Source organism: Culex pipiens, chromosome 2, assembly GCF_016801865.2.
Source record: "Culex pipiens pallens isolate TS chromosome 2, TS_CPP_V2, whole genome shotgun sequence".
Taxonomy (NCBI): Eukaryota; Metazoa; Arthropoda; class Insecta; order Diptera; family Culicidae; genus Culex; species Culex pipiens.
The window spans coordinates 3,777,369-3,797,442 of NC_068938.1; the positions used below are offsets into that span (position 1 = coordinate 3,777,369).

Consider the following 20,074-nt stretch of genomic DNA (forward strand, 5'->3'; position numbering starts at 1 on the left):
GGTTGATTTGTAGAACTTCTATTTTGCGTTACAGGGTGATTTGAAACAGTTCTAAAGAACGATTTAAGTGAGCAATAGCTATTAGTTTTGGGTTTTTTTTTCGGAAATAAAGGGATCGAACCTGTATTTGACTTCGTTTTTTTAGTCGTGTTGCTGGAACTATTTATCAGTGTTTGGATGTGGTTTGGACCCGAAAAATTAAATCTATTGTTGTAGATAGCGCTATATATGTTTGTTTCAATGAATTCTATTGTGTTTATGATAGTTTTTTTTTTGTTCATATTTTTCTGCTCTCACTTTTTAACGTTAAAGTTTGAATGTGTTTGTTTGTGTCTGATGTTAAAATCTTTAAAACATTTCGTGGTAACATTTGTTTGTTTATCTCTTAGTTGATTTTGAATATCCAGCTTCAATTTTTTGTTTGCTTTATCATTAATTGTTTGTGAGAGTATGGGAATACTCACAATTGTACCATTTCTCACCTAGCGTTGACATAAAAAGTGTCTTAAGTTATTAGAAAAAGCTGTCTTGCAAACAATTCTTAACCAACTTATGTGCACATCAGTTCTATATATTTCATATAATATATCGCTCGCTCTTTAGCTTCATTAACCACGCAAGATACAAATGCAAGAAATGAAGATTTTTTCTTTTTTTTTTGTTGTTCGTCAAGATTTAGAGAGACGCAAACGATGGAGCGATAAAGTAATTGATCTCATTTTGGGACGGCTTAAGGTTGTGTGTGTATGTTTATTTATCATGGAATAATTCCTCCCTAATTTTTTAAAAGTGTTATCAGGAAGTTATGTTTGCTTACTGCTTAAAGAGGCCAGCATAAACTGCGTTGGGGAAAAGGGGGAAAAAGCTTCGAGGCAACTCCATTAATGCTCTGCGATGCTGGGAATGATTGTTGAATTGAGGATGGCTTGTTTTTTTCGTTTTGTTGTTGTTTTTGTTTGAAAAATGTGAGATTTGTTGTATCATTGTTTGATGAAGTGGTTTCATTTTGGCATATTATATCGGCGAGATTTGCTCCCGATCCACACTATACATAACATTTGACTTTGTTCAAGTTTCTGTTTTTGCTGGATGTCTAACTTATTTTCCTCATTTTTTATTGAATAGACTCATCAAAATCATAACAATCATGATACCGCGCGAGTAGTATTCATCCTCTCTGTCTAATATGTACGTTTTTTTTACTTATTATCCCGTTTTGTGTTCATCTCGAAACTCGATCACGAAAACTTATGCGTACGTACGTCGGAGTATGGGTGTGTGTCTGTGTTTGATTTTGTATTTTTGGGTGGACTTGACTTTCAAAAAACGACTCTATTAAGGACTAGATTTACAGCTATTTCAGGCTTATCCGATTAAAGATCGCTCGATTTCTCCATTTATCATTTATTTTATTGTTTGAAAACTGTGTTTTTTTACTGTAATTGATTGACTTTTCTTCTTTATTTGTTTTTCGTTTTGGAAATCGTTACTTATTTTAAGCTTGCTCTGGTTTGAATTTTTTAATGTCTTGCTTTTGAGAAAGATGTCTAAGAAAGTAAAGAATGTGTGAGTTTGTCGATTTCGTTCGTTAAATTGATTCTGAGTCTAAGATTTCCGCTAGAGTGAATTGTACATGAGAGATTAATGGGAGATTGGTTCGTAGCCATCCAGATTAGATTGGATCTTCCGATAGTCATTTTGAAATGAGCTTGTTCTAGAAATATTAAATTTGACAAACTTTTGCTTCTTTTTTTCAGTCTACTGTTTTTTTTGGATTTGGGAATTCTCTGAGACTTCGAACAACGATTTAATTTTCTGTTAGAAGTGATATTTTAAATTAAAATTTATACACCTTTGAAAACAGTCAGGTCCATGAAGTATCAAACAATCTTGATAATCTCAACAATTTTTTTTTTTCACGAAGTGTGAAAATTGTTTAAAACATTTCCATACAATCCAAATCAACTGCTGAAATTGCATGTAGTTTTTTTACGGCTCAATGATGGTCATTTTGGTCACTGAGAAAGTTCTCCTGAAACTTTAAGTGAATTCTGAGAAATGATTAAAAAAAATATTTCGGAATTTGTTGCATTAACCCTTCAATGCCCAAATTATTTTTCCGATTTTTTATTTTTTTCCGTACTCAGGAGGTAGGTTGAGCAGCTTTTGCTGTATTAATAAAAATATTTTCCTGTTTGATGTATTTCTTGTTCCATTTTTGGAGTTTTGAATTTATCTTGCTAAGTTTATGTTTGTTTTTGATAGTTTTTGGCTTATTCTACCATCTCCTATCCTTTGAAGTTCATGGTCATTCATGTTCATGTTTTTACAGTCACTTTTTCAATTGTTTGCATATTTTTTCAAAAAATCTGATATTTAATATATTTTCAGACTAGAGGTGTGCAAAAAAAGAGCGAACCGCTCAAAGAGCCGGTTCACTGAAAAGAGCGAATGAACCATGGCTCACATAAAAAAGAACCGCGGTCCTTTTTCAAACTCCGGTCTTTTGAAAGAACCGGCTCAAGATGGAATGATTTTTGTTACAAATATAAGTTATTGAATTTCCAAAAAATGTGGTATTAAATTTGTTTTTGAGAATTGAAAATTCAAGTTCAAAAATTTCAATGTTTATAAAATTTAATCCCAAAAGTAAATGATTTTCTAAACAAAATGAAGTAAAAAAAAGCATAATTTGTCAAAATAATCATTTTGTCCGATTAAACGTTAGTGTTTATAGACCTTATTTATTAAATCCGAATGTAGAGTAGCGTGGCTCAAGGATATATGAAAAAGACAAAAGTGTTCAATTTCGAACGCCTCGACCGGAATTTTGTAGCAATATGGCCCCAGAACATAGCCTGAAATTTTGAGCGCATTTGGTTAAGGTTTAGTACTTCCATCATTGACCTGAAGTTTATATGGAACATCTCAAAATTACCTATGGGAAATTTTCGCTTTTAACCTCTTCTTAGAGAAAGTTCCCCAAAATCCAATCAAATTTTTCTATTCTCAGGATTCTTATAGGTTTTGATCTGGGGATCAATTTTGTAAAACATCGCAAAGCGCTAGGAATTCATCCCGAAAAGGTACAGGATATTTTTTGGAGTATGGAAAAAAATATAACGTGCTTTAAAAATTTGTCTGTATATTTCCGGGATTAATTCTTAGCGCTATGTGATGTTCTACAAGGATGTTCCCCGGATTAAAACCTATGAGAAACCTCTATTTTGAGAAAAATTCATAAGGCATAGGAAGATTGCGATGAAGTGTTAAACAGTTGAAAATAAATAAATTAAATTTATTAAAATTTCTTTATAACTTCAAGTCAAGAGTGGAACAACTAAACATTAACCAAATGCGCTCAAAATTTCAGGCTAGCTTCTGGGACTATAATGCTACAAAATACCGGCCGAGGCGTTCAAAATTGAACACTTTTGTCTTTTTCATATATCCGTGAGCCACGCTAATGTAGAGACGAGTTCTCATAATATTTTCTCCAAATAAAATATCAGCATTAGTCTTTCAGAAATAAACGCAATTTTAAAATCAATAGCATTTTTTCCAGCATCTTAGATTTCAGTTTGGATGCCATTCAATTACTCGAATTTTTAGTTTTGAGTAGAAATCTTAACATAGAGACCACCAAAATGGTTTTCAAGGTCATCTTCTCGTTTTCAGATTTATTTATTTTATTCATCAAATATGGCCGTTACCGAGGGGCGTGACATTGGCCTTAATGTATTAATTTTCGCGTTTAATTAATTAAGGAATTAAATTTCTCGCGTCATTTAATATTTGACAGCACCACACCTGCTTTGAAAACATTGATTTGCCTCGTGTCACTTTCGCTGGCAGAACTGTCAAGTTTGTTTTGATTTAGTTTTAGAAAGAAAATATGCCGCGAGTTTAATTAGGATTTTTTATGAAAACTTGCGATTCGAGGTGCCACCATTCTTTTGCTTCGACACGCATCTAGTGGAGGATTGCGGAGGCGAAGGCATCGGCAGTATGCCGGACGATTTGGAGTTCGACGAACTGAACGACCGGGAAGAGTGCACGAAGATTTAGTCCGGTTGAAACAGAGGGAAGCGAGGTTGCAGCTGGATCTGAACGTGTTGATGATGCCGAACATGCTAGAAACGCAGCATCCGACGTCACATCCGGCAATGCAGCAGCATCATTTGGAGAAATTGCAGCAGCGGGGAGAAAAGTAAGGAGGGGATTTTGAATGATGGGAGATTGTTGATTAATTTTATGTTTATTGTAGGTGGTTTCTTCATCGGTCTTCAGCCAAACTTTCCGTTGTCGAAACCCGCTTAGATGCGTATCTTTTTGGCGGACGAATTACCGGCATAACGAACCAGCCGACGTTTACGATTCCAGTAAACTTTCCTCCGGCGTTTAACATGGTTGCCGCCGTTGAACTTCAACCAGCGGCTGGTTCAGGAGGTTCAGCAAAATCATCCGGTGTTGAATCAGCACCGTTATCATCAACAGCAGCAGCAGGGTCAGAATCCCTGTCAGCAGCAGCCCAAAAACTGCAAAATTACCAGCAGAACCAGAAAAAGATGCAACACCATCGTGGCAGGCTGAACCGATCGGGGGAGTACGAAGCGTACGCGATTGTCCCATTGTTATAAATAAATACAAGTTGTTTTAAACCCTAGTTTATATTTCAAAGCAATTTCATTCACCATATTCTGGCCACCGTGATGCGATATTCGAGCGGTCGTTAAGTACCTTTAACTACCGACTGATGCCTGACTGCAACTGGGCGATGCGCACCCGGTTCGGGAGGATGCAGCACTCGTCCAGCAGAAGGTCGTTCGGCTTGTTGGCGCGTTTTCGGAGCAGACTGTCCTCTTCCACATCCGACCCCGTTGACCGTCAGGGTCGTTCTTCGGCTGACGGTTATCACGAAAATTCTAGGACCACCCGAGGACCATTGTTCCAGTTACCCCTCCTTTACTGGTAGTGGTGGTGGTGCTGCTGCTGCGAAACATCATCGTTGAAGTGATCATCGAACCAGGTTTGCCGACAGGATGGCTGCCCTCCTTCTCGGAAACTCTTTGGGTGGCAATTGATTCTGAAACGAGTAAGTATAATTTATATACACACAAAAATGGAGGAAAACCTGCCGGATTGTGCCACGATTCACCGAAGTCACAATCTCCCGCCGCAATCAAACGCTTATCTGGAGAAACATATCCTGCTGCTGATCCGGGTGTCCACCACCGCCAACTCCGTTGCGATTTTTGTGGCAACCACCTTGGTTGTGGTTGTAGAACCAGCCTTCTCCGCCGCCGTAATGTCCACCGTAGTGATCTTACCATGAACCGCCACCACCGGGAGAATGCATTCTCCCATTAGACCGACTTTTCGGCGACAAACAAATTGCACCAAACACAACAACAATCGTGCGCAATGTCAAACCGTCAAACTGTCAAATCAATGTGGTGCAAAAAGAGGTGGCGATGTTTTGATCGAAAACAATCGTTAATTAATTAATTTCGCCAGTTAATTAATTAAATTATTTAATTTTTTACTATTGTCCCGCCCCTCGGCCGTTACAAACATTTTTCAAAGTTTATGTCACCCCTCCCCTTCAAAAGCGGTCCAAAAAATCAGGCGGCAATACAATATTTTTTTCAAAAAACTTACAAATTTTAATGGAAACAGAAGTCTTATCAACAGAAAACAAAATAAAAAGCATTTTGGGATCGATCAAAAATATTTTGAATTTTTGTGAAATTCCGTTTGCACAGTAATGCAAAAAGTTTTATTTTGGCTTAAAAAATAAGTTCATCAATACTTCGATATTTTGAAATCTAATGATTGCAATGCAATTGGGGATGTGTAAAATGCATTTTAAAACTCTTTTTTCATTAAAATGTTTATACCATGGCTTGAAATTTTTTTTGCTGCTTTGGCCAGAGTTGAGGGACATAATAAACTTCAAAAAATGTTTGTTACAGCCCAATTTATAAAAGTCCAATGTGAAATAACTTATAAAATCACACGATTCTTGAAAAAACCCCTTTCATCCAAATTTTGAAAAAGAGCGAAAGAACCATTCAAAAGAGCGAACGAAAATGAGCGGCTCCTAAAAAAGAGCGGTTTTGCCTACCTCTATTTCAGATTCCTGTTTATGGATTTTCACTATTTTGGATCTGAAATTGGTTCAGCCGATCCGGAGATATGACTACTTGGACTAGTTAATCAAAGGTATAATCTTAAAACTGGATAATTCGCTTTTTATGTTAAGTATTTATTAGATTAGAATTAGATTAGAATCTAAGAAAAATTAGATCTTGACGGCTCACAAATGTAAATTATAACTTTAATGCGCCAATTTTGTTTATTTTCTGTTTTGTAGGAAGGCGTAGTCAATTTATTTAATTTATAAGTAATTAGATTTAAGAGGCAGTATTTGTAGATTCTGCTCGGTTTGTTCTAGAGGTCGTATCGAGGTGCTCCGATTTGGATGAAACTTTCAGCGTTTGTTTGTCTATGCATGAGATGAACTCATGCCAAATATGAGCCCTCTACGACAAAGGGAAGTGGGCTAAAACGGGAATTGAAGTTTGAGGTCCAAATCACATGAAAAATCTTAAAATTGCTCGCATTTCCGTAAAACTTCATCAATTCCAAATCTCTAAGATGCATTCAAATGGTCTTTCGAAGCCCTTCAAAATGTGCTATAGACATCCAGGATTGGTTTAACTTTTTCTCATAGCTTTTGCAAATTACTGTTAAAAATTGATTTTTTTAAAACCTTAATATCTTTTTGCAACAGCCTCCAACACCCATACTCCCATAGGTCAAAAGATAGGTAATTTCATGGACTATAAGCTTACGGTATTAACTTTTTGGCCAATCGCAGTTTTTCTCATAGTTTTACGATTTTTGTAGAACAAACATTTTACAACGTTAGTTTTTGCCCTGTAGGCCAAGAAGACGGCACTTTTTGGTCTCAATTTTGTCATATTCGAAATCCTCGGTCAATTTCACGTAAGTTAGAAGTATTGGAGTTGTAGTTTTGATTTAAAAAATAATTAAATAAAACATTTTTGAAAAAAGAAATAGATCTTATTTACCCTATGATCAATACGTCAAATGCTGTATCAAGTAGGCGAAAACTTGTTTACCCCTAATCCGACAAAATTCTAAATAATATTTTAATTAATTCTAAATGCCATTTTTTCCAATCAAATTCAAAATTCCAACACCTCAATCTTATGTAAATTTTTTTGAGGATTCCGAATATGTCAAAATTGAGACCAAAAAGTGCCGCTATGGAGGCCTACAGAGCAAAAACTAACGTTGTAAAATGTTTGTTCTACAAAAATCGTAAAACTATGAGAAAAACTGCGATTGGCCAAAAAGTTAATACCGTAGGCTTATAGACCATGAAATTCCATAACTTTTGACCTATGGGAGTATGGGTGTTGGAGGCTGTTGCCAAAAGTTATTAAGGTTTTAAAAAAATCCATTTTTAACAGTAATTTGCAAAAGCTATGAGAAAAAGTCAAACCAATCCTGGATGTCTATAGCACATTTTGAAGGGCTTCGAAAGACCATTTGAATGCATCGTAGAGAGTTGGAATTGATGAAGTTTTACGGAAATGCGAGCAATTTTAAGATTTTTCATGTGTTTTGGACCTCAAACTTCAATGCCCGTTTTACCCCACTTCCCTTTGTCGTAGAGGGCTCATATTTGGCATGAGTTCATCTCATGTATAGACAAACAAACGCTGAAAGTTTCATCCAAATCGGAGCACCTCGATACGACCTGTTTCACATCGGTGAAAAACTCGCTCTTAAGTTTTTGTGAAAATTTCCAAATATTGGCCAGGAATAACCAAAAAAGGGCCTTATTAATAACATGATAAAATTACGATTAGACCAATAAAATGATAAAATTACGAAGAACAACAGTACTACAAAATACAAACTAGATAAGCTGCACGAGTTTTCAGTACTTATATCTAGCAACAGGGTTGCCAGATCTTCGTCATTTCTGATTAATTAAAAAAGTCTTCAAGATATTTATCTGCAGGTTGATATTAAGATAATTCCAAAAATCGCTTTCAAGCAAATTTATGACATTTGGTCTTGAAATCTTACTTAAAGATTATTCAGGTATGTGCTCATAACTCAAGACAGAGTTGCCAGTTCTTCAATATGTGATCTGACTACAAAAAAAAAAAACATTTTTCGAAGCGACCTCCGCTGATCCAACCTAATCGAGAGTGCGAACCAATCGTTAAAGTCCTAGTTCCGGTAGTTAGTTATTGCAGTGTTTCGTGGTAAAATTGAGCTACCTTTTAAGTTTTCATTATTACGCCCCTTTTTAGTGAACATCAACGACGACGACGCGTCACGACGCGCTGGTTACTGGAATTTCGCTTGTTTTTTTTTGTTGGTTGCTAGCTTGTAATTTATAGAGAATATTTGACTAAAAATTCCCTAAAAGACCTGTATGTTTCTCGTGTGACTGTGTGAGTGTGGGTGATTTTTTTTCGTTTCCTCTTTTTTTTTCTTCTGTAGAGCGGAACACTTTTTTTCATTCTGTTTTTTGGATCTTTTTTTCTTGTTTAAATTGTTAATATTTGCTAAAATTAGATTTGATTCTCTATTTTCTTCATTTCCCTAGACTAGTACCTCATATTGAACAGAATTAAAATCGGTAGAAAAATAGTTTACAGAGTTACTATATTATCACAACATTTGTTCCGACTCAGTTGGTGAGATGGGCGAAAGCTCCATGCCCTCGAGCAGGGGCGTCTTCTCCTCGTTGCCGCTGCCGAAGCCACTACCCGCTTCACTTCCGGTGCCGGCACCGCCCTCGTCCAGATACTTGCGCACGTCCGAGGCGCTCCGCCGGCCGCCGAGCAGGGGTGACTTGAGCAGCGAGTCCGTAACGCTGCTGCTGTCCTGATCGCTAGTGTCGTCCGTCGAGGAGCTCTCCAGCTTGCGGGCTTCGATTTCGGTCGAGTTCGAGCAGCTGGTCGTCGTTGGCTCGGAAAAGTCCTCCAGCGAGATGCTGTCCAGGATGGTGCTGTGCTTGAACTTGGCCAGGCTGAACTGCTGCTGGCGGTCGGCGCGAGTTCCTCGGGATGAGGGGGGCGTGGGATTGCTGGCGACGACGACCGGTTCCGGCGTCAGGATGAACCGTTCGACTTCGACGGCGCTTCCGGTGCTCGTGGGCAGTTCGTGGGTTGAGCTGCCGTGGCTGAGGAGTCGGTCGATCTCGCTCTGGGTCGTCGACGATGGAGACATGTTGAAGGAAGTTTCAAACAGACATTCGTTCGATTTGATCAGTTTGTTCCGCCACTGGCAGACTCGGTCCCGCGACGATCCGGCAATGCTTTGGAGGTTCTGGAACGAGGCGTTCTTCTTCTTCTTCGTGAGTTGATTGTATTGAGCGGGTGGCATTAGCTGCTTGGGGGACGTCGGTGTCAACAGCGGTGGTAACGAGAGTTGATGCTGCAACGACGGCGACGATGGGGACGCTTGACGTTGCTGCTTGAGTTGTTGGCTGAGTCGGCTGCTGACGCTGGTCGAGCGGGTCGTGTCGATGGGCATGAAGGCGGAGTCGATGCGGCGTTCCTCCTCGAACGACCGGAATATCTTGCGGCTGCTGTTCTTGATGGACTTTTGCGCCACCCGGGACGAGTAGGACATGTCCTCGAACGACGACACGCGATACTTTTGCGAAAAGACCTCCGTCGTGGCACATTTCCGCAGCGGTGACGAGGTGTAGCACAGCGACGTGTTGGTCGTCGACGAGGAGTGATTGTTGATGATCAGCTTCGGCGGTTCCAGGTACCGTGACGACGCGGAGTGATTCGGCGAAATGTCTCGCGATGACGAGGCGTGAGCGTGGTGATCGTGACACGGTGACGATCCCGCCGAATCGATGTACTTCAGCCCCGCCATCGTGGTGGCGATCGATTCCGGAACTTGTGGCGCAGCAGAAGTTGAAGCAGCCCCCTCCACCAGCAGATCCTCGACGCCCTCGTCGATCGGCGAGTTCATCGAGGCGAAGCTGCTCAGCTTAAAGCTGGACGCACGGGACGACTCGCCGTCGGTCATCGAACCAAAGGCGGAGTCCTGCGACGGGTTGCTCAGCCCGAGGATCATCCCACGCCGGCTGTACTCCATGCGGCGCGATTTGAGATTTGTGAACGCGGACGACGGATTCAGCTGCTGCAGCTGTATCGACCCAGTGGACGACGACGTCGAGCCCTGCGACTCGATCGAATCTATACGAATGATTGTGTTGTTGTTACTATTGCTGTTATCGTCCGACGACTGTACAACGTTATTGTCACAGTAATGTATCGGCGAGGCCAACGGGTCGTAATGGGCGGGATCGTCGATGCGGGCTGATGCTATAACTATTTCATCTAACAGATCTTCGGAATCACTACTAGACAGATCGGAGGATTCTACGTCACTATAGTTTTTTTTTGTTTTTTTTTTTTTTTGTTATGATGTTGTCGATTGGTGGTTGTGGTGGTGGTGGTAACAAACAATGAAAAGAGAAATAGAAAAAAGAAAAAAACACAACATAAGCTGATTTTGTCACCCGGTACTTGCTCACCACACACACTCGAGAAGGGGTCTGAAATTGTTAGCATATATATCAAACTACGTTACGTTCTGTTAATCACTGAGAAGGGGTGAAATATACACAGAGATGAGGGGATGATGCTGTTACTTTTTATAGTGATGGTATGATTGTGGAGGCAAAGCTAATCTACGATATACTAACAGATAGATATGCTATGAGGTGTTGAAGGAGGACATACGTGTACCCAAAGCTAAGGATGGCTATTAACGGGGTTCAAATTCGGACTCAATTCTAGAGTTTAAAAAAAAATCACTAAGGGTTGAAGGTTAAAGAGAGATTATTCCCTTTTAAGCCATCGGAAAGTCTAAATTTGAACCACGATACTATTAAAACTTTTGGAGATGATGATAAATGAAGCGTTTTATTTGTACAAGCTACAACACTAATATTCGGCGATTCTTGGAATGACTACAATCTAAACAGTTAAATACGTCATGAATATTAACAAAAATTCATTTAAAGATGATGTTATGCGAAATCAGACAAAAAATCGTCGATTGGTTAAGATATCTGGCATGATTGTACTATACTTTGTACTGAGCTTCACTAATATCTCTGTACCTTCATTATACAAAAATAGTTTATAATACGCGCAAATTGACAATGTTTTTCAAATAACTGAAATTTAGCTAAACGATTCAGCAATTGATATTCTCAGATTTGATTAATTTTGACAGATAATTGACTGAAATTTCGATAGATCAGTTTGAAAACAATTGACAGTCAGTAATGATATGCAATCAAAAGTGCTTTTATTTTGCCTGATTCTAATCATGATTTTTGGCAAAAATTTGCAAATTTTAAATTTGTTAAAATGTTATTTTTTTTATTTATTCGAATTCCAAATTTTCCATTTTATCTTTTCGAATGGCTGAGAAAATTCTCCTTAATTTTTTATTCTTAAATGAAACTGTCGGACAATTAGTTGATTAGTTGCTTCGATAGAAACTTGCTGAAAAAATCTTTTCCGATCTTTCTAAAAAAAACCTAATATTTCTAGGTAAAAAATCATATTTAAGGACTTTTCAAACATAAGCTAGATTTTTTTCAAGATTACAAAATTCTTTAAATACTCGTTTTTTTACATTGAAAATCTGACGAATGTTCGCCGAGGGAACATAATTTTATCAATTTTGATTTTTCACAAGTCTGTATCCCAGCAACTCATTGGTCGACATTGAAATTTTTCAAAACGAAAATTAATGAGAATTATCTTAGCTATTCAGGAACTAAATAACAAGGGTAGACTTTAAAAATATTCCAAGTTTATTATGTATAAATTTTAGATTTTTTCAAAAATCATTACTCGGCGGCCAACATTTTTCCCGGCTCAAAAATTGCGAGGTTTTGTTCCCTAAATCACATAACAAAATCAAAAATTAAAAAATATTGTTTGGAAAATAGTTTTTTTTTTTGAGGAAAAATTAAAAGTCGGCAAAAATGTTTTACGTTTATTTTTCTATCTGAAAAGTCCTCATCAATATCTACAACAGAAGACACCAAATCGATCAGAAAATTCCTTTTTGTATGAGACAAAAACTCGCAACTTTTGAGCCATAGAATCACTTCGATTTTTAGATTTTTTTTATATAGAAATCTGGACGAAAACAATCACATGACTTTTTTTTAATAAATTGTATCATTTCCAAGTTACAGCCATTTTAATGTAAAAATAGGATTTTCTTGAGGTTTTAGAACAGTGTCAATCTTTGTTTTATTCTGAACATATATTTTCCTAGCAGCTGATAATACTCGCTATAAGTTTTGTTTCTGGACTTTCAAAATCGGACAAGTGCTGGGATACAGCCATGCAAAGAATAAACATTTATAAAATGAAGTGCCCATTGTGTCATCCAATTAGATCTTTTTTTGTTAAGACTAAGCTCGACAGGCATTTCGTCAGATTTTCGGTGTTCAAAAACAAAACATTTGTAAAATTTTCCGATTTTTTCAGAAAATTATTCCAAAATTTTAAAATTCTGTTCTTTTTAAAATGGTCGAAAAATTAATATTTTAGAGACTTTTCGAACTTAAGAATCTAGCTTATATTAAAAAAAAAATGCATTTTTTTTTCAGTGGGCGAAAATTAATGTTTTGTTTGAAAATACGATAAGGCCGTCGCAAATATTTTTCAAAGCTTATGTCCCCCCCCCCCCCCCCTTCAAAGTTGGCCTGAATAATCATTGGGAAAAAAAACATTTTTCGAAAAACTTCAAAATGTTATTTAAATTTAAGGCTTGCGCCTTTTCGAGATATTTAAATTTTAAATTTGCATCTTTTTTACCTTAAAATCGCTGTAACTTTTGACCCTTAAATCCAAATTGACTTGTCAAGAAATAAAAATGTTTGTTTTTTTAGAGCTCTAAAAGTGCCCCGAATACCACTTTTCTCTAAAAGTTAACCCTGAATTGCCACGTTCAAAAAACGGATTTTTGAAGGTTTGCTCAGATGCTTTCTATAAATTTGGTCGTAGAAGGCGTAGATTACGAGATAAAATTTTGGTGTCTTCGACAAAGTTGCTTGGATTGGCAAGCTCAACAAGATTTTCAAAATCACCCTAATAGTGAACCACCCTAATTTCCAACCAAACCAAAAGTTGCCCCCTTCCATATGCAACAACTCTTCTGAAGACACCAAAGCTCCAAAATTTCATCTTTTTACGGAAAATTCAAATTCATTTTCCACCTAATTTTGCGATCTGGACCACTGTGCAATGTACAGTCCCACGAAAAGTTTTTTTTTGCGAAAAAAAATCCCGTCAATACCTCGATATTTTCAAAACTAATCATTGGAAAGCAACTGTACGCCTGTAAAATGCATTTTAAAACAGTTTTTTTTTCATCCAAATGTTAAAACCTAGGCTTGTAATTTATATTTTTATATATTTTTTATTTTTTTTTGCAAAAAGTTTTAAAAAATGCATTTTATATCTGCCCAGTTGTTTTGCAATCATTAGTTTTCAAAACAACTAAGTATTGAGGAAAATTTTATTTTTTGCGAAAAATAAAATTTTTGTGGTGCTGTACATGCAGAAAAATGCGTTATAGATCAGATTCATTTTTCTGCCCCCTTGTTTTTCAGACCGATTTTGAAGGGGGGAGGGGGGGTGATATAAACTTTGAAAAATATTTGCAACGGCCTTACTTGTCTGAGAAAACATTTTTCCTGAAATTCAAATCAATTTTTTGAGAGCTAAGCTCCAATATGGGACACCCTAATGAGTAGTTACACGCAGAAAAATAAGGCTTATTTGAATCAACAAAACGTTTTGTTGATTCGAAAATCAATATTTTTGTTGAATCAACGCTAAACGTCAAAGCAACTTTTTCAAAACAACAAAAGATTTTTGTGGAATTGAGAAATTCAAGGTTTGTTTCAACGCAAAATCGGCGTTGATTATATTCAACAAAAAATTTGTTGAGTCAAACCTCGTACAGGCTGATTCTACAAAATATTTTTCTGCGTGTACAAATTACCATGCGTTTCCATTGAATTGCAGTTGAAACCATGTTTTTGGTGGAGACGCATGGTGAATGAAGTTGAATATTTTTTTGGGAAACTTACAACAGTACATTTTCAAATCACTCAAACCCTTATCAAGCAGTAAAAATAGTATTTTCTCTCGATTCAATCCTTCAAATGGTAACCACACACTAGCAGATACAGATTAGTTTGTTGCAAACTCGGTTCAAAGCAGTTAGTTCCTTACCTAAGTATGTTAGCACAACCTAACAGTGTGTGTATGTTTCGCGTCAATCGTAATGGGAAACTTAACACACTCTATTGAAATTGTTCATTTGTTTCCACAGTTTGCTCAGGCCAGTCGAAAATCAAACGCGTCATAATGGTGATAGTTGCTGAAGAAGGTGGTGGTGGTGGTGGTGTGTCAGAAACCGATAAGAGAATGGGTTGAACAACGAGTAACCAAGAAGAAATAAGAGAGAAAGTAAGAAAACAATAAATGATTTTTTTTTGGTGAGTGATGAATTTTCATGCGATGAGGGATTTGCTTCGGAACACCTATAAAACAGCAAATTATTGGGGGTCAGATTTGTTTTGATTATTAACGCTTTATTGATTGTCCACTACAACATCGATTTTGGAAAACATGAAGTTTAGGGGGTTGATGATTCGAGCAAAATCTGTAAAATTTAGTATTTATCTATTCTAGAGATGATGTTTCGGCGTCATTGTTAGAGTTTAATATTTTATGTATTGATTGTTTTGACGTATTGAAAAGGGAGTTTGAGTATACGTTTGAAGTGTTTTTTTTTGGAAATGGTTTCTTGCCTTTATCAAACGAATGTTATGCCAGATAGGACAAATTACGCCAAGTTAATTAGGGATGTTTAGCAAAAGTACCAAGCGTCTCCATTAAATCGTTTTCAAAAAATGGAGATTGTGGAGAAGCATGGTTGTTCAAGAGTACTTAAGGGACTAACTTTGTGCAAAAAAAAGAGAATCTCCCCCGCTAGTCAAGCCACAACTTTTGCTTATCACTGTTTGATGGTGTTTCTGTGCTGATTTTTTTTTTGTTTCAAGATAACTTCTAACTATAATGCAACAGGCGTTCAGGCGTACGATGCGAATGCGAAATTAAGTAACAAAAGTGTAAGGACGAACATTGTACTTTGATTAGGTGGAGTAACAAACTTACTTACTTCTCTGAATCGATTGGTTTTATTTTTTTTGTGTAAGTGTGTGTGTTGGTATTATTCTCTGAAATAAGCAAAGTGGCTATCTCCCTCTCTGAAATGTGAGTGTATTTTTGGGGGGCTTTAATGCTACGAATTTATCAAACTCCTAATTTTTTTTTTGTTTTTCTACACATTTTAATCTGACATTTATGCGAATAGTTTGGGACAACTTTTTGTTGGGTCCAAAACCACTTTAATTCACATCTAGCTTCTAGAATTCACAATTTACTGCTAGTTACTTCAACTTGTGGTAACTGCTGCTGCTGCAAGTTAAGGGATGAGCTGCTTGGGGGTGGGGGTGGCCACGCAATCGTTTAATCTTCTGCTTCCGTCGCTGGAAAGTGAGCTTGTGGCGGGCGAGGAAGTCGCTACATGTTTGCTACATGGTTTTCTGCTTGCTTTCCAGGGAAAGTTCACTAGATTTCAGTTTTGTTTTTTTTCAAGAGTTTCCGATAATCATCGCCGTCATCGTTTTGTTTTTTTTTTGGTGAGGGTGCGAAAATTGGCATAACATCGGATGATAAAGACGAGTTTTGTTGGTGTTATTTTGACGGGTGGGAAAAACGAGGGAATGTTTTTTTGGGAAGAAAATCAGAGAAAGAGAGAGACACACACAGAAAGTCAGTTGGATTTCGGTTTTTCTTTTTGTTTTGCTTGAACAACTCAGGAAGGATACAAATATTCATTTACAGACACAACATTTTGCGAGGAAAGTGGGGGTGGGCGGTGTAATGGCAATAAAATAAAATCGGTTTCGCTCGTTTTTGGACTGCGCCGGAACATAAAAGTGAAAGCGCTGATGCTTTTTTTTCGCAACGAAAGCAAATTGCTTTTTTGTTTCTTTTCGAAACATAACAAGAAAAGAAAAACATGAAAGTTGCGTTTGCGAAGAAAAAAAAAACGGAAAAGTGAAATTGTCTGGGGAAAATTGTGGTGAGGGGTGCTGATTTGTGAAATGCGTATTGTATGTGTGTGTTTGTGGGTGTGAAACAGAGCTGAGAAGAGTAATTGGTCAGACAGGAATTACACACCCGGTTTTCCGCTCACGTGGCGTCGACGGTGGCGTGCACGGCGAGCTGCCCTCGCTGTATGATCCACTTAGTATCGCACCTTGTCGTCTCCGTACGGCGTTCAGCAGGCTCAGCGTCGAGCTACTCAAACCATGTTTAAAGGACTGTGAACGAGAGAGAAAGAGGGGTGGAGGGGAGATGTTTAGTTTAGTAGTAGAGGGTGGTTTGTTCCAATTTGGGCACTTGATGGAGGCGCAGGGTTGATTGGGAAAAGTTCATAAATATTGCTTATTTGATTTCCATTAAATTTGTCTGATAGAGTTGAAAATATATTTTCTTTTGTTTTAAACAAATCAAACATTCTATTTACAGACAAGAAAATTATATCCATTTTTCCTTATGAAATTTCGCTCAGTATTGGGATTGATTGTTAATTTTAATAACCTTAAATTTGGCTTGAATTAACGGCTTATCGGTATTTTTCGGTGAAATTAAACTCTCAATTTTAGAAAAAATAAAATAGGTAACTAGTGTCTTACAAGAAGCATGTGTGTTCTATTTATACAGTTTAAATGTTTAACACTAACTATGATAGCTAGCAGCATAAATCAGATAAATTTGAAATTTTGCGCATTCTTCTTCAAAATTACAAATGAGTTCAATCCTGGGATTATCTTAAGTGTTTGTGTTCTTTGATATGCGCATGGTCTCGATTTTTTAAATTATAATCATATCTAAAATATGGTCCTGGCAATGAAACTGTTTTTTGTGTATTCTGAGCAGATTTTTTTTTTATGAGAGCGAGAAAAGCCAAGTCGAGAATCGAAAAGTCGGGAAAAGGATTAAAAATTCCCCAAAATCAACCAAAAACTTTGAACAATATGCAACAGCCTAAGCTTAGTAAAAATAAACTCGTAAACTTTTTTTTTATATGGGTTAAATAAATTAGGAGGTTGATTTTTAATTATCAAAATAAGGCCACTGCAAATATTTTTTGAAGTTTATGTCCCTCGGCTCTGACCAAAGTCGAGGGGGGGGGGGGGGGGGGGGCTTTACAATAATTACTTTTGAAAATATCGAGGTATTGACGGATTTTTTTTTTCGCAACAAAAAAAAACTTTTCGTGGGACTGTACATTGGTATTTCATGAAAATTTAAAATGTTTTCAAATGAGTTCAAACATGCTGAATATGATTATAAACGCGGGAAAATGCATTTGAACTGATTTTCAGTTGATCAAACTTAAAATTTCATTAAAATTTTGAAGTTTCTTGAAAAAAAAAATAAAAAATTGCCCCCTGATTATTCAGGTCAACTTTGAACGACCTAACTTATTCAAATCGATTTTTTTTTTCATAGCTATTAAAAATTAAAAAAAAGTTACAAAATAGATGCAAGATGTTCTGAATTTAAGCAATTACAAATATGTTTAAAATAATTGGTCAAATTTTTGAAATAAAATGATAAATCAACATTTTCAAAAAATTCAAATCCTACAAAAAAAAAAATGCGCATGAATTCTTCATTGTCTTTAATGTTGTTTCAAAGAGAAAAGCTTTCCCTTTTTTTTAACGTTCCTTGAAAAAAAAAAAAAAAAAAAAAACAGATGAAATTGAAAATTTAGAAATTTTTAACTTTTTTCCATTCTTTGTTTTTTCTTTAAAATAAACTGGGAACTTAAGTGTTATGTTTTGCAATTTTTTTATAGAACTATATAATTAAAAGATTTTTTTTGGGTTTTAATTTTTTTCATATTGTTCGTGATTTCTACAAGAATCAAAATTATGAGTTGGCCCATTTTTGAGGTATTATGTCATTAATTTACTATTCATGTTCCATTTGTTTATTTGTGTGATAAATTCCTTTTAATTAAAGTTAAAAAACCGCCGGGACCGTCTGGGAACGAACTCAAGCCGACTGGGTGAGAAGCAACCACGCTTACCCCTACACCACAGTCCCGGATATTGATTAAAGTTAAGGATTCGAAAATGGGATTTGGATGGCAACCCTGATTCTGTTTACATAACAATATTTAAAAAAACCCTCTAGCCATTCACAAGACAGCCTCAATTCATTGGACAATGCTGATTTTGATGAAATTTTATGACTTTAAACAGCTTGTCTTACATTGGCTAAAAATCCGCCAAGCTTTTTTTTTTGAAAAAAAAAAATGAATTTATGAAAAGTTTTGCTAAAACACTCCTTTTTTTCTTCAAAAAATCAATTGATGTAGACTAGAATTTCTATTGATAAGTACAATTTCGATAAACCCTCTAACGCCCATGGTTACTCCAGAGTACCGTAAACTGGGGTCAATCAGGACACATGGGGCGAATTGGGACAGCAGTTTTAACCATGTTGGAGCACAATATTTTGATTTTTCTGGTTGGTTTCGGTTAGAACAGACTCAGACCAACAAAATGTGTACATCCATTTCCAAATTTAAAAGCTTTAAGTGCTCTAAAAACTGCTGTCCCTATTCAGACTGTAGTCCCGATTCGCCCCAGATTACGGTACCACTCTTTTTTGTCGTCAAAATCATTTTTTTACCTGGTTCAATCTGCATTAGTTTTTATAAAATATCAACTTATATCCAGGGATGCCACATGTTTTTTTTAATGTCTGTAAAAAAAGTCTGTGTATGTCTGTGGATTTATCTTAAATTAAAATATATCAATTTACATTCAAACAAATCCATCAGAAATTGCAATTGGGTCCTAAAATGAAGCTTAGATTGCTGATATTATTGTTGACAGTGATAAAACTTATTTTTCTGAGTACAATGACCCTTTGTACGACCACAAAGAGTTTAAAATGGATTTTAAAATCAATTTTGAAAAATTAATCTCGCGGTCCTTCTTGACAGAAAAGCTCCTACTTGACAGCTCGTTCCAAGGGGACCATAGTTAATCCATCGAAAAAATGTTGTCCTGTCAAAAAAAAATTTTGCATTAAAATGAAAAAAAAGTGATCAGAAATGGTTTTTAATCGTGTTTTTTAACGTTATACATAAAAATTGACATAGGGCTTTAGTACCCAATTGCGTTTTTAAGCATGTGAAGTTTAACGAAATAAGTTTTGGTTGATTTTTTTTTACAAAATATTAATTTAATGAAGTTTTTAAATAGTCTGTGCATCTCATAAAAAGTCTGACACAAGCTCAAGTTTCTGTGAAACACAGACAAATCTGTGCATCTGGAATTCTTGCTTATAACCATTAAAGTTTTATCCAATTTGGTTAATACAGTTACGAGTAATGTAGAAAAACGAAAAAAATCTCAATTTTGCTCTGGGCGGGAAGGGGTTAAGTACTAAATTTCCATGTTCATAGTCAGATCAAATCTTCAAAATAGCGTTTTTAATTAAAAAATGTGTGAAATTTTGTAGTCCATCTTTGACTTTATTGAGCTTTAGGCTCTTTTGAAATGTTGGATGTGATTTTTAAATTTCAAATTATTTTTTTAGGGTGGAGAGAAATTTTACAAAGGTTTCGCATAGAAAATCGGATCAACAGTTTCCGACATATCACCGAATGAAATTGAGGGCTAATTTGGTTGTATTTACAAATGTGAATTTCTTGATTTAATTTTATTCAAAATCCGTATCTTAGCAAACAAAGGTCGCCTCAATAATATAAAAAAAGAAAATTTTATAGAATTTTCTCAGATATTTGTAAAAATATATTTCAGAGATGGAAAATGGACACTATTTTAAAAATTTAAAAAAAG

General features: G+C 36.2%; 2 protein-coding genes across 9 annotated transcripts in view; one reads left to right on the forward strand and one right to left on the reverse strand.

Moving 5' to 3' along the window:
• Positions 1–178: 178 nt before the first annotated feature.
• LOC120412454 (slowpoke-binding protein-like) overlaps positions 179–20,074 on the reverse strand; it is a 141,199-nt gene continuing 121,303 nt past the window's right edge. For 4 of the 8 annotated variants that reach the window (XM_039572923.2, XM_039572921.2, XM_039572920.2 and 1 more), the window contains 2 exons: positions 16,368–16,510; positions 179–10,462 (listed from right to left, as the gene is read on the reverse strand). In XM_039572923.2, coding sequence (XP_039428857.1) covers positions 8,722–10,462; positions 16,368–16,510 — 1,884 coding nt within the window. In that variant the 3' untranslated portion in view covers positions 179–8,721. Of the gene's footprint in view, positions 10,463–14,348; positions 14,497–15,469; positions 15,753–16,367; positions 16,511–20,074 lie in introns of those variants that run through there. The other 4 variants (XR_005604817.2, XR_005604816.2, XM_039572924.2 and 1 more) reach the window with 4 other exon arrangements.
• On the forward strand, positions 3,930–6,324 carry LOC120412494 (uncharacterized). Its single transcript, XM_039572989.2, has 2 exons — positions 3,930–4,210; positions 4,268–6,324. The coding sequence occupies exons 1-2, from the start codon at positions 4,119–4,121 to the stop codon at positions 4,638–4,640; spliced, it is 465 nt and encodes a 154-aa protein (XP_039428923.1). The 5' UTR covers positions 3,930–4,118; the 3' UTR covers positions 4,641–6,324.

Bases quoted from the DNA above. Each gene is read 5' to 3' on its own strand.
- LOC120412494 (XM_039572989.2), top strand. From the start codon at position 4,119: ATGATGCCGAACATGCTAGAAACGCAGCATCCGACGTCACATCCGGCA. The intron at 4,211-4,267 runs GTAAGGAGGGGA...TGTTTATTGTAG, and splicing joins TTGCAGCAGCGGGGAGAAAA to GTGGTTTCTTCATCGGTCTT.